Raw genomic sequence first — 19,871 nt, forward strand, 5'->3', positions numbered from 1 at the left:
TTGAGCAAAACAAGGTCAGGACAGCACGCAGGCCCTGAGTTCAAGCCCTCTAAGATTGGCAAAATAAATTATTGAATTAAACTAAATAAAAATAAAAAGGATGTAAGCCAGGTACTAGTGGCTCATGCCTGTAATCCTAGCTTCTCAGAAGGCTGAGATCTGAGGATCACAGTTTGACCAACCCAGAGTTTTATCTCCAATTAACCATCCAAAAGCCGGAAGTGGAGTTGTATAGCTCAAGTGGTACAGTGCTGAGCAAAAACAAAAACAAAAACCAACACCAACAACAAAACAAACCCCTCAGTGACAACACTCACGCCCTGAGTTTAAGCCCCAGGCCTGGAACACAAAATAAATAATTTTTTTGAAAGATGTAAAGCTGGATAGTAGTAGATGGAGCTGAGGAACCAAGACCACTCATCGGGGGCATTCTGCATAAAGACAACCCAGGCATAGGGCCCCCAAGGGTTCAGTGTCAGGATGAAGCAAGGAAAGAGTCAGTTACGGTCAAAAGTACTCCATCCTTCTGTCAAGACAAGTGCATGTCTATGGGTTAGGGAAGGGAGGGGAGCTAGGCCTAGTCAAACATGGTGTTTCCCATTTCCAAACTCTCTACTAATGTCCCAAACTCAACTTCTGGTTGAGATCTAGCCAGATGTACTACCAGTAGCTGTAATTCATTCATCTTCATATCTGTGTTATATTCCATTGTATTGATATATTTCCCAATTCTCCTGCTAGATAGAACTCTCAGTTGTTTCAGTTTTTCACAGACATAGAGATCAGTTCACGGTGTCTCCAGGAGCTCCCCTCATGCATACACAAAGCCAAACTGATGAAAGTTTAGAAATATTTTTTACCCTTGAATGCCAGAGGCTAATTCCTGTAATCCTAACTATTCTGAAGGCCGAGATCTGAGGATGGCAGTTTGAAGCAAGTCCAGACAGGAAAGTCCATGATAGCAAGTCCCCCCCCCCTTTGGCCAGTCCTGGGGCTTGAACTCAGGGCCAGAACACTGTCCTCAGGCTTTCTCAAGCTAGAGCTCTACCACTTGGGCCAGAGCACCACCTCTGGCTTTTTCTATGTATGTGGTACCAAGGAATCTAGCCTGGGTTTTTGTGCATGCACTTTGTACTGTGCATGCACTTTACCTCTAGACCAAACTTCCAGCCCCCAGACAGGAAGTCCATGAGACACTTATCTACAATAAACTATAAACTACTCAGAAAGAGTTGTAGTGATGTTGTTGGCTAAAGTAGTAGGGCACTGGTCTTGAGCACTAAGGCTCAGGTAAACAGCTCCCACCCTGTTCAAGCCCCAGGACTGGCAAAAAAAATTTTTTAAAGTAAGTTTTTGTCTCCCTTCAACTCTGTCAGATTGCAGGCTAGGTAACAAGATCATCGAGCCAATGCATCCCTCTACACAAACAAGTCCTGTTGTGTTGCCTTATGCCCTTGGCCAGAGATTCATAGGGTCATGTTTGTGGTCTCTTACCAGTGGCAGTTATGGTTGGGTCGGGTCTCACTGTTGTCTAATGCTGTTAAAGCATCTCTCTGCCATACACAAGATTTTTCCTCCCAATGAAAGAGACTCCCCATCACTGTCTTTCAGTCATGGAAGGATTCTGCACATTGCAGTGGCATCTGGGGTTCTTTTCCCTAGAATGAAAGGGCAGGGACTTTTTTTCTTTTTTTTTTTTTGCCAGTGTTGGGGTTTGAACTCGGGGCCCCTTGCTTGGCTGGTGTGCTACGACTTGAATCATGCCTCTAGTAAGGTATTCTATTATTTTGGAGATGAAGCTCACCGATTTTTCTGCCCAGGGTGGCTTTGAACCTCTGATCCCCCGGATTTCATCCCCCTAAGGTAGCCGGGATGACAGACTGTGAAGCCCCAGCACCGGGGACAAGAATTTTGTCCTTATCCACAGCCTCGAATGAGCATACGGCCATCACTCTCTGGAAATACTTTACGGAGATGCAGGTGAAAGAGAGAATGATTTCATGAAAGGAGCTGATGAGGCCCAAGTGATGAATCTGACTCTCACCGACGCCGTTGGGCTGCGGTTCGCACGTCGGCCGCCAGGGGGCGCGCAGCGGCGAGGTTTCCCACCCGGAAGGCTTTCCGTGAGGCACCGCGCGGGGCGGGGCCTACGGGGCCGGGCCCAGCCAGCCAAGCGGCGTGCGGAACGCAGCGGCGGGGTTGGGGCTGTGCAGCGGCCGCCGGACCGGTTTGGGGAGCGCACGGGGCGAAGATGGCGGCGGAGCGGCAGGACGCGCTGAGGGAGTTCGTGGCGGTGACGGGCGCTGAGGAGGACCGGGCTCGCTTCTTCCTCGAGTCGGCCGGCTGGGACTTACAGGTGTGCGCCGCGAGGCGGGCCGCGTCGGGCTGGCCGGGGGTGGGAACCGCGGGGCTCGGGCGCCGGGGAGCCTGGGGCGGCCGAAGCGCACCGTCATCCCTGCCGGGCCGGGGCCCGACCGAGGCCTCCGGGTCCCGGGGCCGCTTGGCCGCGCGTGGCGGGCTGGACTCGGGGAGGCCGGGGGCCGCGGCCCCTCCGCCGGCGGGGGGCCTCAGTTTCTCCCTCTCACGGCCCGGGGACGCGGCGGCAGTCCGCGTGGAGCGGGGTCGCCGGGGGGCGTGGCGGCGGCACCCCGGGCCCCGCTGGCTGCCCGCGGGGGCGGGGGGTGGGGGCGGGGAGGCCGGGCCCGGGGCGGGGGGCCGCGACCCACGTCCCCTCTTACCCGCCTACCTGCGGGCTCGAGGCCTCACCTGTAAAATGGGAGAGTCTCGTGGCACTTGTCGTGTGCTTCACTGGCCTGTGTTCTCTCAAGGCCGGGGATAAGGCAGGACGCAAAGCCAGGTCCTCATCCGGGTGCCAGCGGCTCGCGCCTGTGTTTCCAGCTACTTTAGGCCTAGCCCTGGAGGTGGAAGGTTCGAAGCCAGCTTGGACACGTAGCGAGCGTTCATTGAATACTTGGTTAGGAGGAGGAGGAGGTGAGGTGCGGGAGTCCGGGATTCACCCTTGCATACCGGTGAACCATCACCACCTAGAGCAATGCCTGGCAAACAAGCAACACTCGATAATTGATGATCGTAGACAGGCGTGCATACATGTGCTTGGTCGGCCCACGGATTCGGTTGGTGACATGATGTCGAATGTTTATTGAGCATGTGCTACGAACTGTTGGGCTCTACTTATCCCATTTTGCAACTGAGGTTTTAAGGTTAAGTAACTCACACAAGGCCTCACACTAGCTACTAATCAGACAAGTAAACACCATCCCTGTTGCAAGGTTGAGGAATTGGAAACCCAAAAAGGTAGGGAAAGTATTCCAGGTTTACACAGCCAGGAAGGAGTAGGGGATGGGATTCCAGGTAGATTTGCTGACTTTGCAGTTGCTTCTCAAATCCGTTAACGTGGTATCACATACTTCTATAAGCCGTGTAAAGCCAGTATACTGGACAGAAGTAACCTAAGAAAAACTCACTAAAAGCACATTGCATTTATGTATTCAACAGATTATCCACTCCCTTCTCCTCACCCTCCAGATGGAGAAACTAAGGCTCATGCACATAGTAGGACTTGCCTAATAAGGTCAGGGTCTGAATGTTGGGTCAGTACGAATCCCAAGACAGAATACGGACCTTCTGATTATGTCCTGTAATACCTCACTGCCTCCAGTGTGTCAGAATACCCCGTCTCACCTGAGGAAGGAGCTATGTCTTTTCACAATATTGTTCTTTCCATGCAGAATATGTAATTAGTAGATGTCTATCTTTTAAGTTGATGAGAGAGACAGAAACACCTAAAGGATTTCTATATTCAGTACGTATAGAGCTAAGACATAGCGAGGAATGCATTGTAATGTGTTGTCTAATATTCTTCATGGTTGGTAGGATAGGTGTTCCTATCCTACAGGTAAAAAACTGGGCTTCAGAAACTGAGTTGCCCATAGTTTCTGACTTCTGTGTAGAAGAACTTAAGGACAAGTCTGAGCATACTGTCCAGGGTGGAACCTGGCTCCACTCTTTATTAACTGTAACTTGGGCAATCTCCTTAACTTCTCATTGTTTCTGTATCAACTATAGAATGAAACAGGAGTACTAATTGCATGGAGTTCTGTGGGAATTAAATGAATGAGTCCATGCAGAGTATTCTGAACAGCCTAGCACATCAATAAACGCTCAATAAATAGATGCAGATTTTACTTCAGAGGGTTTTCTACTGCATTCTTCCCCTTAATGGGTAGAATTGTTTTGGATTAACAGTTGGCTAATTATGTTTTGGTCTATTTCTTTGTGGTCCAGGTTATAAGTGCTATGTGCTCCAAGATGATGTATATTAGGTGAAGGACTGTTGAAGGGTCCCAAGGTACTACCTTTCTGTTTCAGATCGCGCTAGCGAGCTTTTATGAGGACGGAGGGGATGATGACATTGTGACCATTTCACAGGCAGCCCCCAGTTCAGTGTCCAGAGGCACAGCCCCCAGGTAAGGGCCAACTTCAGTTGCTGCTACATGAGTATTTCCAGCAGTGACAAGGAGCTCTTTTCTGATTGATTAGGTTTTGTGTGAAGCAGCAAGTTCCTGGGTGTGGTTATGGTTGATTCTGGGAGAAAGACCAGAACCTGCTTTTAAGATTCTGGGGGGACCTGTCATTATGAATCACGAAGAATGGCCACTGCATCTTTTTTTAGTAAAAACCAGAGGCAGTCCTTTAGGGGTGCTATAGAGATAAAAGGTTAGGGCAGGTGAATAGGAACTGCATTGGTGTTTTAGGATGTCTGCTACCCTTTGAAGAATACTGTGCAAACAAATTTATGTGACCCGTCCTTATTAGATGAATTGTATTCACCTTTGGCCTCACCTTTCCTGACCTCTGCCTCCCATGGAGATGACAAATGATCTATAGTGTGGGACAGTGCTGGTCCCACTGGAGACAGGCAGAACCTCTAACAGATGTCTGAACTCAGGACATCCCTCTCTGCCTCAGCCCATTATTTCTTTAGCACATGTTTTAGCTAGAGATTGTGTGTGTGTGTGTGTGTTGTGTGTTGTGTACTAGGTTTAAACTCACCTCACACTTGCTCAGCTTTTACCACTGAAAGCTGGAACTCTGTCACTTAAACTACACCTTCACTTGTGACTTTTTGCTGGTTAATTGGAAAGCGTCTCTTTGGCTTGTCTGATTTTGAATGGTGAGCTCAGATCTCTGTTGAAACTTAGCCTATAATACCAGTCACTTCCTTACTTCCAAAGTCCTGTCATGGTAGTAATTTATTAGAAAAGGGGCGGGCCCAAGAGCCTGGTTGCCCAGGTTCAAATCTGCCATTGCAGAGTTTTGTGTTCTTGGGGAGTTTCCTTATCTTAGTTCCTCAGTTTCCACATGCAAATGACGTGAATTAAAACTTATAAAGCACTTAGCACAATGTATCTTATCGAGAAGATACAGTTTCACGTTAATCCTGAAAGGTGTAAAAGATTAGACATATATTCAGACCTAGAGGCTTTGCCTCATTGCTCTGGCTACATCTCATATTTGGCAATGGCTTTGAATAAAGCCAAAACAAAGAAGTGGGGAGGACAGTTTGTTACTTTTTGTCCTTGTCTACAAGGAAATTGCTGACTCCATTCTCAGGAGAGGCAAAACATGCTAGCATCCAAGATGAATTCTGTGGGAGGCTTATCGCCCCTTAACCTGGCTGACACCAAACTCCTAGCCTGCTTCTGACTTCTCCCTGTCCCCATGCCATTCACCTTCTTTTCAAGTCATTACTGCTTCTGCAGAGCAGCACCCAATCAGCAAACTCCTCCTTTGAAGCTAAAACAACGTAGAGCCTCTGGCCCCCTAAGAAGAGTGTAGAAAGGACTTGAGAAGATATTTAGATTACCTGAACCCTGTAGATGTGAGTTTGTATATATGTTAGCAGGTAATCTAAAGGTAACCTATACACTGCTTGATTTCTCTTCTGGACTCTTGATCCTGCTTTCACCATGATGTACTTGAGTCTTGTTTGCATAGTCAGCTTTCTGTGGTGCTGTACTTACTATCCCCTTTCCTTTCAGCCCTACCATTCTTTATCCACCTATTTGCCCACCTGCCATCCAAACATGTTTTCCTGAGTAGTTTTTTGTTGTTTGTTTTTCCAGTCCTGAGGTTTGAACTCACAGCCAGGGCACTGTCTCTGAACTTCTTTTTTCAAGGCTAGCATCTACCACTTGAGCCATAGGGCCACTTCTGGCTTTTTCTGTTTATGTGGTACTGAGAAATCAAACCCAGGGCTTCATGCATGCTAGGCAAACACTGTACCACTAGGCCACAATCCCAGCCCCATGAGAAGTGTTTCGTAAGCTCTTCTCAACACACACCTGGAGTGGGAGGCTTGGGAATCTTAGTGCTCATGGTACCTCATGTAGTTCCTCTGTCACGGCTTCTATGGTTGAGTATTACAGATGGCTGCCTGGCCATCTGTACCACCAGCCTGTGAAAACTGTACCGGGTTTCCTTATAGATCCAGTAGCCACTTCTGTGCCAGGCTGTTAAGTCCCAGCATTCCATTGGGACTTAAAGTCAGTTACTCAGTAAAGACAAGTGATCAGAGAATGTCGTTTCACCACTCCTAGAACAGCACAGATGCCATGGCACCTTTCAGAACTTTTTAATGTCTGCTCAGTCCTGAGGGACTCAAATAAATGCGACGTCATTTTGCTCATAAACGTAGGGGTCTTCAGCTTCTGCACACATGCTCTTCTTACCCACCACCTCACACAGAATATCACCCTAGTGTCCTCAGTCTGCAGCTAACTCTGGGCCTTACCTTTTCTTTTTAAACTTTCCTGAAATAATTTTGTTCCTTTCTGTCTCCAGTGATAATAGGGTGACCTCCTTCAGAGACCTCATTCATGACCAAGATGAAGACGAGGAGGAAGAGGAGGGCCAGAGGTAAGTCTCTGATGGGAGCCCACAGGAAGTCCACCGTAGTACCTCAGTAACCAGAACCAGATATGGAATACACAGGCTGTCACAGTTGGCCGTTGCCACTGTAGGAGGGATAGACTCCTAGTCCCTGCAGCTTAAACGTGGTCCCCATCCAGTGCTTGTTTCATTTTGTCATGCTCTGGATTGGTTTGTTTTAGGGGTTTTGTTTTTGTTTCGGGTTGTCGTGGTGGTGGTGGTAGCTGCTAAAATATCGAGGAATATTATTAGTGGAAGGGAAACAAACCAGTATGAAAGGAAAATTCATTCTGCAACTTGGACATAAACAGGTGTCCCTACTTTTGATGTATTTCTTTCCAGCTTTTACGTTTTAAAATTATGTGTGTTTGTTCTTGCACACCAGTACTGGGTCTTGAACTGATGGCCTGGGCTCTGTTATTAAGCTTTTGTGCTCAAGGCTAGCACCTTACCACTTGAGCCATAGCTCTGTTTCCAGGTTTTTTGATAGTTAATTGAAAATAAGTGTCTCATGGAGTTTCTGTCTAGGCTGGCTTGAAGCCATGATCCGCAGATCTTTTCCTCCTCAGTAGTTAGGGTTATAGGCATGAACCACTGGTACCTGACAAGCTTTTTTCTTTTGTAGGTTAAAGCAGTATATACATAGAATAATAGGCTTATAAATGTACATTCCCCCAACACCCCCATACTGTTTTTATTTTTAGGAGCATCGTAATAAAATTTATGTTTATTTCTGTGTTGAGTACTTGTCTAGTATAATGAAAAAGTGACAGACACTTATAGTTTAGTAACTAGTTAATGTTTGGTATATTCTCCTATCTTTGTTCCATGTGTAAATATACTTTGTTTTATATACTGTATTTTATATGGCAGGTGTAATTACATGATAAAAATATTTTTTGAGCCAACTGCCAGTGGCTTACACCTGTAATCTTCGCTGAGATCTGAGAATCTCAGTGCAAAGCCAGCCCAGGCATAAAAGTCCACGAGACTCTTATCTCCAAGTGGCATTGTGGCTTAAGTGGTAGAGCGCTAACGTTGAGCCCAAAAGCTCAGGGACAGCGCCCAGGACCTGAGTTCAATCCCCATAATGCGCATGAGTGTGTGTGTGTGTGTGTCGTCCATGTCCATGTATTTAGCTGTATTAATACTTTGTCATTAAAATTCTCCTAAGCATTTTCAGTAGCTATAATAATAATTGTCAGACAGGATGTTCAGCATTTAGGTAAGTTTTAGGATTTGACTAAAGACCTTTCAATCTGTCTGGTGGAATATTATCTAACTGCATTGAACAAGAACAAACTGGTTATGGCTTCATTTCATGGGTTTTGAGTCTCCATGTGTCTGTCTTGTTCCTTTGGAACATAATATATTAATCACTGTGGAAATAGGTTTATTTCACAGTAGTCAGTGTGCGAAAAGTGGGCAGAAAAATTACCTGTTCTCTATTAGCATCTATATGGTGACCTTCACACTGCCTCAAAACCATCCTTTTAACTACATAGGAATATATAAATAGGAATGTACGTTAAGTTTTACACTCCTTGAGTGAAAGGCAATATCATCAAGTATGTGACTGTCCAGCTCCCAAATAACCTCCAGTTTTGCCAGGTCACATTCCCCAAGCTAGGACCCTCTCTTGGGTCACAGCCCCATGCTCAAACAATTCCCATTCTTGTCTCTACCAGAACCTAAGCTTTGCCTCGAATTCCCTTCCAAATTGAAGGAATTGGAGGTCAAGACTATTAGAGGTTTTACTCTCCCCACTAGGGAATATGTTGTTGATCTAACACTAGCAGTAACCAAGAGTGATAGGAGGCAGTTAATTGTATGACAGCTCATTCCCAGATCCAGGCAAAATCCTAACTATGTCTCAAGCCAGTTCCAGCCCCATTATAGCACCCACTATGTTATCTTGAGGCTTGTATTTGAATTAGAACTTCCCTGCCTGCTCAGTACTGTCTCCTCCAGGCCCTCCATGTGTATCACAGAATAGCAGTGGGAGGCGAGTCTCACGAGAGCACTGGTGTTGTCACATTGCCTCACATGTACATTCCTCTGCTTATTCTTTTGCATCCATCTGCTGATTTGAACTTGACGACCTTCACTTAAGGAGCAGGTAGGTAGGGCATGTGAAATCCTTCCTTCCCATATCAAAGAAAGGGGAGTGTACAGAGCAGACAGCACAGTGGCAGAGCCAGGACTGGAGCCTAGCTGCTTGTATTAACTACTCCATTGACACCATTGATCCAGAGCTGCTAGGATAGCTACTTCTAACTAGGGCCTCAGTTTCTCCTGGAGAGGTGCCTGGTCTCCAGGTGGATGGTGCCCGCTGGTACTTTCCTGAGCTAACCTGCTGATGTGCCTGCCTGGAATGCCCTTCCCCATCCTTCATCTCATGACCTCATCTTGGACCCCGCTCAAGAGACACTATTCTTGGTAGGCTTGGCTGGCTGTCTTTCCATGTTCATTGTGCCCAGAGGCCTTGCTGACTTCGTGGCTGCTCACATTGCATTGTGCCTGCCTCCCTCCTTATGTGTGTCCCCAGCTAGCCGATAACTACCTTGAAAATGAGCGTCATACTCTTCACTTCAGGGTGCCCTTGCCCAAAACTTGGTGCATGTGCTGTTCATTTCCTAAGTGCTTTTGGTTGCTACTCATTTCCCAATTGCATTTGGTGTTAGAAATGTGTTTTCTACACAGGTTTTATGCTGGGGGCTCAGAGAGAAGTGGACAGCAGATTGTCGGCCCTCCCAGGAAGAAAAGTCCCAACGAGCTGGTGGATGATCTATTTAAAGGTGCCAAGGAACACGGAGCCGTAGCCGTGGAGCGAGTGACCAAGAGTCCTGGAGAGACCAGTAAACCAAGAGTGAGATAGGAGTTGTTGTCTGTGCCCACACCACTCAATTCCTGAGGAGGGCTGCTTCTAGCTAGGGACTGATTTATCTTTTTCTCTTTGCTCTCTGGGTAGTTTCTTTCACCCTTTTACAGGGAAACACAGTTAAGGACAAAATTTCTAAACCTGTGGCCTACATCTGTCCTGAAAACATGGTTGCATTGGCCTATGCATTATGGTTCAATAAATGTTTTGCTTTTATCTTTTTGAATTGAAGTAATCACTACCAATTTCCATGTAAAATTTGAATATCTGATATTGGGAAAAATCTACAAGTCTTTAGTGTTGCACTCCAATTCCTCCATTGCCATAATTCACTAGTGGTTTGTGGTTGCTATTTCCTGTAGCTGGGCATCTCTGCTATTTGCAGCTTTCACCCCAGTCCTGGCCACCTGATTTATTTACATACTGCTGGCCCCAGGGTCCCTTGAGTTTGATTCCCATTCCTCAGGATCTTTGCCTTCTTTCCTCACCTAAAATGCATCATTGTATCTGAGTAATAAGCACCATCATGTTCACAAACTCTTCTCTGACAGCCATTTGCAGGGGGTGGCTACCGCCTTGGGGCAGCACCAGAAGAAGAGTCTGCCTACGTGGCAGGAGAAAGGCGACGGCATTCCAGCCAAGATGTGAGTGAGCCCCTGCCTTCCCTAAAGAAGCAGTCATGTGTGTGGGAACCAGTGGCCTCTGAGAGGGGGCCTGCTGAAACAGTGCTCCTGCTGTGTCTCAACAGGGCACTCCAGGGAAGGCAAAGGCATCTCATCCGCTAGGGGAAGGGGTGGAGGAGGTTGTGATACAGGAAGGTTTCTGAGCATGCCGCGGGTCTCAGGTGGAAGGACAGCATATTCGGGATTCCTCATGGTATGGGCTGGGTGAAGAGCTTGGTGTTCAGACCACCAGATTAAATCTGAAACATTTTTTTGTTCATTTGTTTTCCTAATGTCCAGTACTTTTTTCTATGTACATAAAGTCTCTCCCCTTACAAGGGCAATCATACTGTATCATTTTTATTTATTTTTTTGATCCCAGTTCTGGGACTTGAACTAAGGGCCTGGTCACTATCCCTGAGCATTTTGCTCAAGGTTAGTGCTCTACCATTGGAACCACAGATGTACTTCTGGGGATTTTTTGGTTTTGGGTTTTTTTTTTTTTTTAGGAGTTAGGGATAAGAGTTTTGTGTAACTGGGACGCAGTGGCTCACAGCTGTAATTCTAAATACTAAGGAGACTGAGGAGATTGTGGTTCAAAGCCTCCTGGGGGACTAAAGAATCGGAAACTTTTGGGGGAGGGGGCGGTTAGTCATGGGGTTTGGACTCTGGGCTTGGGTGCTGTCCCTGAGCTCTTCAGCTCAAGGCTACCCCCCTCCCACTGGGCCTGGGCATTGTCCCTGAGCTCTTCAGCTCAAGGCTGCCCGCCCTATCCTTTGAGCCACAGCACCACTTCCAGTTTTCTAGTGGTTAATTGAAGATAAGAGTCTCAGGCTGGCTTTGACCTGTGATCCTCAGATCTCTGCCTCGTGAGTAGCTAGGATTATAGACGTGAGCCACCAACCCCGGGCTACAACTGGAGACTCTTTATCTCCAATTAATCTCTAGAAAATGAGAAGTGGGGCTGTGGCTCAATGGGTAGGGCAATAACCTTGAACTAAAGAGCTCAGGGACAGTACCCAGGCCCAGAGTTCAATCCTCACAATCCACCAAAAAGAAGAGTTTCTTAGACTTTACTGTCTGGACTGGCTTCAAACCAAGTTCCTAGATCTCAGCCTCCTGAATAGCTAGTTTTATAGGCATGAGCCATTGGTGCCCAGCTAATTTTGAATCTTTTTTAAAAAAAATACTTTGGGGATTTATTCCAAAGTGAAGTGAAGGAGCTAGATCTTATTTCCTTGTAGCAGTGGTTACCAGGTTGTTAACAGCAATTGTGAGTACCTTTTTTTTTTTTTTTTTGCCAGTCCTGGGGCTTGGATTCAGTTGGATTCAGGGCCTGGACACTGTCCTTGGACACTTTTTGCTCAAGGCTAGTGCTCTACCACCTGAGCATAGCACCACTTCCAGGTTTTTCTGTGTATGTGGTACCAAGGAATTGAACCCAGGGTTTCATGCATGCTAGGTGAGCACTCTACTACTGCTATGCTCCCGGACCCTTTTTGTTGTTGTTGTTGTTGTTTAATTGTTATAAAGGTGATATATAGAGGGGTTACAGTTACAAAAGTCAGGTAAGAGTATACATTTCCATTTAGATAATATCACCCCTTCCCTCTCTTTCTCCCAGTTTTTCCTTCCTATCCCTACCTACAAGTTGTATAGTTCCTTCTCAAAATGAGCACCATTGCAGGTACCTTTTTTTATTTTTGCCAGTCTTGGGGCTTGAACTCAAGGCCTGGGCTCTATCCTTGAGCCTCTCTGTGTTTAAGGCCAATGCTCTACCACTTGAGCCATAGCACCACTTCTAATGACTGAAAATAGCCCAGGAATAGTGTGGCTGTGGCAGTTGAGTAGAATACTAGCTGCATACAAGCACTGACAGCCCCACAGATCAGGGAAACAGCAGCTTATTGGATTACTCACATTCAGCCACCTAGCCAGTGAATGCCAGTGAAGACACAAACCCAGGTCTCCATAAGCAGTACCAGGGCCAGGAATGTGGCCGAGTAGTAGAGTGCTTGCCTAGCATGCATGAAGCTCTGGGTTCGATTCCTTGGTACCACATACACAGAAAAGGCTGAATGTCATGGCTATGGCTCAAATGGTAGAGTGCTATCCTTGAAAGCTCAAGTACAGTGCTCTGGCCCTGAGTTCAAGCCCCAGGACTGGCAGAAGAAAAAAAAAAAACAGTGCCAACACTCCTCATCCATTGGTGTCTGGCTAGGCTCCCTTTGCATGCATGTATATATCCATATGAATGCCTGCCTGTTGGTATTTGAATAGCAGCAGCATAGCTGGGAATAGTTCTGCAAGTTCAAGTTTATGTGTTGCCAGGTTCCTCTCTTTACATTAACTGCTTCACTCCTGTCATTCCAGGTTCATGTCGTGCTGAAGCTCTGGAAAAGTGGATTCAGCTTGGACAATGGTGAACTCCGGAGCTACCAAGACCCATCCAATGCCCAGTTTCTGGAGTCTATCCGCAGAGGGTGAGCAGGAAGGCCTTCTTTTGTTTCCAGTTAGTGTCATGGCAAGTGGAAAAACGAAGCTGAACATTTATCATAAAGTTTTTTAATTAGTTAGTACAACCAAGTACATATTCACAGATCTGTTTCAAAAACTGTCCATTTTTCCTTTGGACAGTGTTTGCTGTGGTGAAACAGGAAAGAGAAGTAGAGCCTCTCCATGTCCACTCCAGTAACTGTTCCCTCTCAAACAGTTTCTTCCCCTTTATAACCATTGCTGGTATTTTCCATCTCCACTGTGAACCCCAACATTGTCTTTTGTCTCACAGGGAGGTGCCGGCAGAACTGCGGAGGTTAGCACATGGTGGGCAGGTGAACTTAGACATGGAGGACCATCGGGATGAGGACTTTGTGAGACCCAAGGGAGCCTTCAAAGCTTTCACTGGCGAGGGCCAGAAACTGGGCAGGTGAGAATATGGCCTGAGTCATATTGATTCTGAGTGTTGTGGTGCTTCCATTTCTGGCAGGGGTTAACTTGACAGTTGGAAAAACGTCACCTGTTTGCTGTCTCCAAGAATGTACTTGAGGGTGGGGTCACTGCTGCTGGGTGAGCCTGGGTTACTTGCCAGGCCTTCTGGTTGTTTTTGCAAAGGACATAGCTGAGTCTCAGACTTGTAATTGTGACAGTTTATTCCATTGTGAAGACGATAAGCACTTTGTTGACGGAGGCTCTTGTTGTGAGAAAGGCTGGTTTCCTGTGACCCCATGTTTGCAAGGAGACTGCCAGTTGTAGAGGTCACCCCTGACTTCCTTGCTTCTGCATGGATTGTCCTCTCTGCAGCAGATGGCTAGCTCTTTGGGGAGACCCAGGGTGACAGTTCTCAGGAAGACCAGGTTGAGGGCTGTCCTTGGTGTGTCCCACACAATGAATAGAGTGCTATGCTCTTATTGAGGAAGCAGGAGCCCAGTGTGTCAGCTTCTGCTCCTCTTCTTCCCTTCCCAGCACAGGCTGGGAGCACCTCTCAGAAGGGCTGTAATGGTCATGGGTAGGTTGGAGCACCTCAGTGATTTGGGTCTGGGATTCATGTGAATGTAATAGGACAGTGACAATGCTTAGATAACGACAGCAGGCAGCCATTTGAGGGCTTGCTGCTACATACAGCAATAAACATTTCCATGTATTTATCTCTTTAATCCTGTTTTGTCCCCATTCAGTCAGGTCTGGCCTTGCCTAGGGCCAAATTGCTGGTCAGTGCTGAGCTAGGTTTTCCCATCTCTGCTCTTGTTGGCCATGCTATGTGTGGGTCTTGTGCATGTGCTTGCGTGGCCTCCTGGTGCCTCTAGTACATGCGGGGGTGAGCTGTACTTTCTCAGTAGTTCTCTACTGAATAGGAGATTGTTTTTTTGTTTTGTTTTGTTTTTATCAGTTGTGGGACTTGAACTTGGGGCCTGAGCACTGTCCTTGGACTTCTTTCTAAAGGTTACAGTTCTACCACTTGAGCCACAGCACCACTTCTAGCTTTTTTCTATGTATGTGATACCGAGGAATCAAACCCAGGCCTTCATACATGCTAGGCAAGCATTCTACCACTAGGCCAAACTCTCAGCCCCAGAGATTGTATTTTTTTAATTGATAAAGTTTCTGAAATCAAACAGCTGGGATTCTATCCTGCTACCCCTCAGATCAACACTGGGTTCTTGGCAGATGCATGACCCCACTGTGCCTGTTTCCTGTTTGTTTTGGATTTTTGTTTGTTTTTGAGACAAGGTTTCACTGTGTAGTCCAGGGTCGTCACGAACTCAGGTTGGCTGCAAATCTTAACTACGAAGTGCCGATATTATAGCTAGGGACTTCCACACCTAGCAGTCCTCACCTGTACTCACAGGTGATGAGTCCCTATCTCATGGACTGTTCTGAGGCTCAAGTGAATCTGTGTGTGTTGCATTGGACCTGCCTGGAGATGGCACCTTACAAATAGTTGCTGTGCTCATTGTGCATCCCACTTCCCCTTGTAAAAGAAATGGTAGGTGAGAGTATCACAGCCAGGTCTGTGAGGTCCTTGACCTCACAGTGCTGAGGGGAGCTATGCTGGTAAGGGAGCCCTGTAGCAGTCAGCCTGGAGGACTTCCTCTGCTCCTTTGCCAGGCCCTCTGCTTATGTCCTCTCATCTGATCCTTACAGCTGAACAAAGAAACACAGAAGCCCTGAGAAGCTGTGTGACTTGCTCAAGGCTACATTGCCACGTCTGCAGTAGAGCTGGGGCCAGAGGGCTTACGGTGCCACTGCAAAGCCTAGGATGGCCTCCACTCATTGGTTAGCCTGTTCTCAAAGGTTTGCAGGGTGAAGAGTAGATCTCCATTTTCAAAAGAGGAAGGGTGAGGTATAGGAACGGATCTGGCACCTAACAGTCTCTCCTCTCACAGAGATAATCTGCTAAGAGAAAAGCTAAGAACAAACTAAGAAAAGCTAAGAACAAATCTCTCCTGGTTCACAGGAGAGGCTTCCAGGTGGCTATTGAGAATTGGGAGGTATATGTGCATTTCATGTTTGTCAGCGCCCCTGGTAATTTATATAATTCTCTAATCAAAAATAACTAAGATATGGGGTTGGGAGTTTGGCCTAATGGTAGAGTGCTTTGCCTAGCATGCACGAAGACCCAGGTTCGATTCCTCAGCATCACATACTTAGAAAAAAGCCGGAAGTGGTGCTGAGGCTCAAGTGGTAGAGCTCTAGCCTTGAGAAAGTCCAAGGACAGGACTCAGGCCCTGAGCTCAAGCCCAGGATTGGCCAAAAAAAATAATATAAATAGGGCCGGGAGTTTGGCCTAGTGGTTAAAGTGCTTGCCTAGCATGCATGAAGACCCGGGTTCGATTCCTCGGCACCACATACATAGAAAAAAGCCGGAAGTGGTGCTGAGGCTCAAGTGGTAGAGCTCTAGCCTTGATAAAGTCCAAGGACAGTGCTCAGGCCCTGAGCTCAAGCCCAGGACTGGCAAAAAAAAAAAAAAAATAATAATAATAATAATAATAATAATATAAATAACGAAGATAAACAGTCTTGATTTATTTTTTAAGCTCTTTTCTGAAGCTAAAGCAGTTTGAAGCAATACCTAAGAGCACACAGCTAGCTGGTGATCTTAGATCCTGGTCCATCTGATTGTAAGATCTGAGCTGTATGCTGGCATATCTCTATTCATTGTATAATTAATACACAACTTAGCCCTTAAATGGCCCAGGAATTCTAATCCCTATTGACTCTATGATTGGCACAAAAGTATGCAATGTATACCTGCGGTCATACTATGGGATGCCACCCTAAAAAGCACATCACAACCAGTCACCTGCACGCTGTGTTAAGGCTGCCTAAGCCACTGACTGGAATGCCCCTTCAACCCATTCATAGAGCCTGGACTCATGTTGGTCCCCTGGGCCCTTCAGCTTTGTTCCTGTTCTCTAAGGAAGAAAGAAACTTAAGAGCTGACCCAAGGCTCCGCCTGAGGAAGCAGCTCTAACAAGTGACTCAGGAGGTGAGGGAAATTCTCCTGAGTCCCATCTGTCTGTCTGAAGTCATTATGTAGCTCACCAAATAGGGCTATGCACGACAGCCACTCAGTGACCATCTGAGAAAGGGCTGCCTGCTGGAGCTTGGTCTTTGCTCCTATCTTGATGCTCTCCTTTTCTCTCAGTACTGCCCCCCAGGTGTTAAATACCAGCTCTCCAGCCCAGCAGGCAGAGAACGAAGCCAAAGCTAGCTCTTCCATCTCAATCAACGAGTCGGAGCCCACCACAAACATCCAAATCCGGCTTGCTGATGGTGGGCGGCTGGTGCAGAAATTTAACCACAGCCACAGGTACCTTGTGCCCCTGCCCTTGCGGGTACTAGCAACATCCCTGGCAGAGGTGTGGGAAGTAGGGGAGGGCAGCTTGTGTTTTTCCTGAGCAGCGGGGTGGAATGTTTGCAGGTCTGAAGTCCTTGATCCCAGTCCCCGCTAGCCCATCACATTAGCCAAGCACTACTCTGTTCCCTCCATTGGGTCTCATTCTTCATCTCTGGGGTTCAAGCCCTGAGCTCTATCCAAAAAGAAATCGTATGCTAAAGCCCAGGTACCAGTGAGACCTAATTAGAGCTGCTATTGCTGACGGGACAGGGAATACAGTGTCTATATCTTGCCAGCTGACTTCCTCTCCCACCCTCCCTCCAGGGGCCCTGAAAACCACTAGGAAATAAGGTTTTCTGCAAATGGTCTTTGAGAATTGTAAGAATCCTGCTGTGTTGTCCCAGGCCATCTGGGATGATCAAGCAAACTACTTACTCTTTTAACGATAGGGAAACTGAGGCACCAAGACATTAAAGCAACTAGTATTTTTCTGGAGGGCTGTTTGCTGTGAAGGCAGCTCCTTTCTCTAGGACAGAAAGCTTCGTTAGTTGTGAGCTAAGTCAGGACCCATATGTGGGCCAGTGACAGGTTTCATAGCTGTTGAGTGTTGGCCAGTCTTAAGGTAAAGGTGTAAAGCAAGCTCAGGAATGAAGCCAGGAGCACAAGGAGGCCTGCTGGGACCTCTCTAAAGGGGTGGCGTTTCCAGCTCGCTGGCCTGAGATCCTCATTCATGACCCTGCATGGCTGCTGCTCACCCAAGGTGCAGAACAGGACTACATGCCATGGATGGCACAGGAGCAGGAGGCTGTTGGAGGGAGGTGGCCATCCTGCTATTACAGCATTCAGGCCAGGCACCTTGTGGAGAAAGGGATTCCTGGACAGCTTGCTCCTGCTGCCCTGTGTCCTTCTGAGACAGTAGTCCAATTGCCCGGAAATGTTCACTTACAACTCAGTGCCCTAGAGCAGGGGAATGCTGCCTTGTGGAGGCTTAGTCTGGATTAGAGGAAGGGAGATGGGGCTTACAGAGCTGCACAGCAGAGTGTGGCCTGATGAATCACTACATACAATGAGGGACGAGAAAAGGCAGGAGGGTAAGCTCAAGCAGGCCTTGGGCAGAGTAGGAAGATGGGAGCGTTCCACATGGGTGGTGGGACTGATCTGCAGTGCTTCCTGGTGAGCTTTGCCAACGGTAGAGGAGTGGGCAGAGAGGGGACTCTGCAGGTGATCACCCTTCCTCCCCGGTGGCAGCTGTGGGGCAGCAGCGGACTCTGCTCACTGCTTCCTGCTATCCCTCCTCCAGGATCAGCGACGTCCGGCTCTTCATTGTGGACGCCCGGCCAGCCATGGCTGCCACCAGCTTTGTCCTCATGACTACCTTCCCCAACAAAGAGCTGGCTGACGAGAACCAGACCCTGAAGGAAGCCAACCTGCTCAATGCTGTCATCGTGCAGCGGTTAACATAACCACCCGGCCTCCCTCCCTCCTGTGTCTCCCATGGCCAGCACCCATGCCTGTGGGGACATGCTCCTTCCCCTGTGCATACCCAGCAGTCCAGTGCCACGTCTCCGTAGCTCTGGGTTCTTAGACTTCGGTTGGACATTTGGTTTCTTTTTTCCTTAGTTGCATTTCCTGAGTTTTTGTGATGATCAATGGACTTTAAAGAAAAAAATAAAAACCAAAAAAACGGAAGGGCTGTCACCACATGTTGTATGAGTGCCCACTGAGGCGGCTTTGGTGGCTGTAAAGGATTGTTTATCTTGGAGAGGGGACTTTAGCTTTTGTAAACATCATTCGGCACATGCCGCTCACCTACTGCCATGTCCTACCACCCCTAACCATGGCTTGTGGGGATCCCCTTCACAGGGAATTCAGCCCAGAAGAACAAAATGCCATGAGCTATTCACCAGTGATACAGAGTTGGACATCCTCTGCCATAACATCACTAGCTGTAGGTGTTTGCTAGAGCTTTCAGTCAGTCACTAAGGTGAGTATGACATGAGCCTGTGGCTTTAGTGTGTACTTTTCTCTCCCACTTCTGACTCCAGTGCCGTGGGCTGCAGTTCTGGCCTGGTAAAGACCCTCTACCATGCAGTTTGCTTCCTTGCACAGGTTGGGAAAGAGTGGGGCGGGGGGGGGGGGGGTAGGAACCTGTTCCACCTTCCTGTAACGAGCAAGGACTGAGCAGATCTGTGATGCTTGTCATCCTTTCTGCATTACCCACTGCTCCAGTCCGGAACCCTACACAGAAGCATACTCAGCTGGGAAGACATCCTGAGAACAGGCCTTGGCTTGATGCTTACAACCCAGTAATCACAGCAATGGCCTCTCGTGTTTACTGCAGCAAGGTGGAAGTGACTGGAGAATCAAAATTGTCACCTGAACTATGAAAAACCAGAATGAGAGCTGGGATGTCAGTAAGATCTGATGATCCCATTTTGGAGCCAGCCCAGGTAGACAAGTCTGACTCTTCATATAACTATTTTTTTTTAAAAAAAAAAGCTGGAAGTGGAAGGGCACCAGCTGTGAGCAGGAAAGTTGAAGCTTCAATGCTGGCAGAAAAAAGAAAACAGACCAGGAGCCAGGTACTGGCCGAGATCTGAAGATCACAATTCAAAGCCAGCCCAGGCAGGAAAGACCATGAGATTCTTACCTTAATTAACAACCAGAAATCTGGAGTGGAGTGGTGGCTCAAAGTGGTAGAATGCTAGCCTTGAGCAAAAGAGCTCCGAGACTGCACCAGGTCTTTCTTGAGTTCAAGCCCAACAACCAACAACAAAGAAAGACCAGGCTTGCATATTTTGAGTTGGGCCTTACTGCCTTTCTAAGTGCTAGAGGGCTTCTCAGGGCCTCCCTTGGCAGTGTCTACCTAATGGCCAAGGCACAGCTGCTGAGTTAATAGGACCGTCTGGCAGCTCCTGGAACCCGTGCTCAAAATCCACACAGGTGGTGGCTCACACTGGAATCCTAGCTACTTAGGAAGCTGAGATCTGAGCATCGCAATTCAAAGCCAGCCCTGGCACTAAAGAACATGAGACTTTTA

General features: G+C 47.5%; 1 protein-coding gene across 1 annotated transcript; it reads left to right on the forward strand.

The window, feature by feature from the left end:
• Positions 1-2,218: 2,218 nt before the first annotated feature.
• Nsfl1c (NSFL1 cofactor) lies at positions 2,219-18,520 on the forward strand. The gene is made up of 9 exons (XM_090352092.1): positions 2,219-2,356; positions 4,390-4,487; positions 6,865-6,939; positions 9,655-9,820; positions 10,384-10,476; positions 12,868-12,977; positions 13,283-13,420; positions 16,640-16,804; positions 18,132-18,520. The coding sequence occupies exons 1-9, from the start codon at positions 2,252-2,254 to the stop codon at positions 18,292-18,294; spliced, it is 1,113 nt and encodes a 370-aa protein (XP_090208218.1). The 5' UTR covers positions 2,219-2,251; the 3' UTR covers positions 18,295-18,520.
• The last annotated feature ends 1,351 nt before the right edge of the window (positions 18,521-19,871 follow it).

The sequence above is a fragment of the Megascapheus bottae genome, chromosome 18 (assembly GCF_031878675.1).
Source record: "Megascapheus bottae isolate mThoBot1 chromosome 18, mThoBot2.hap1, whole genome shotgun sequence".
Lineage (NCBI taxonomy): Eukaryota > Metazoa > Chordata > Mammalia > Rodentia > Geomyidae > Megascapheus > Megascapheus bottae.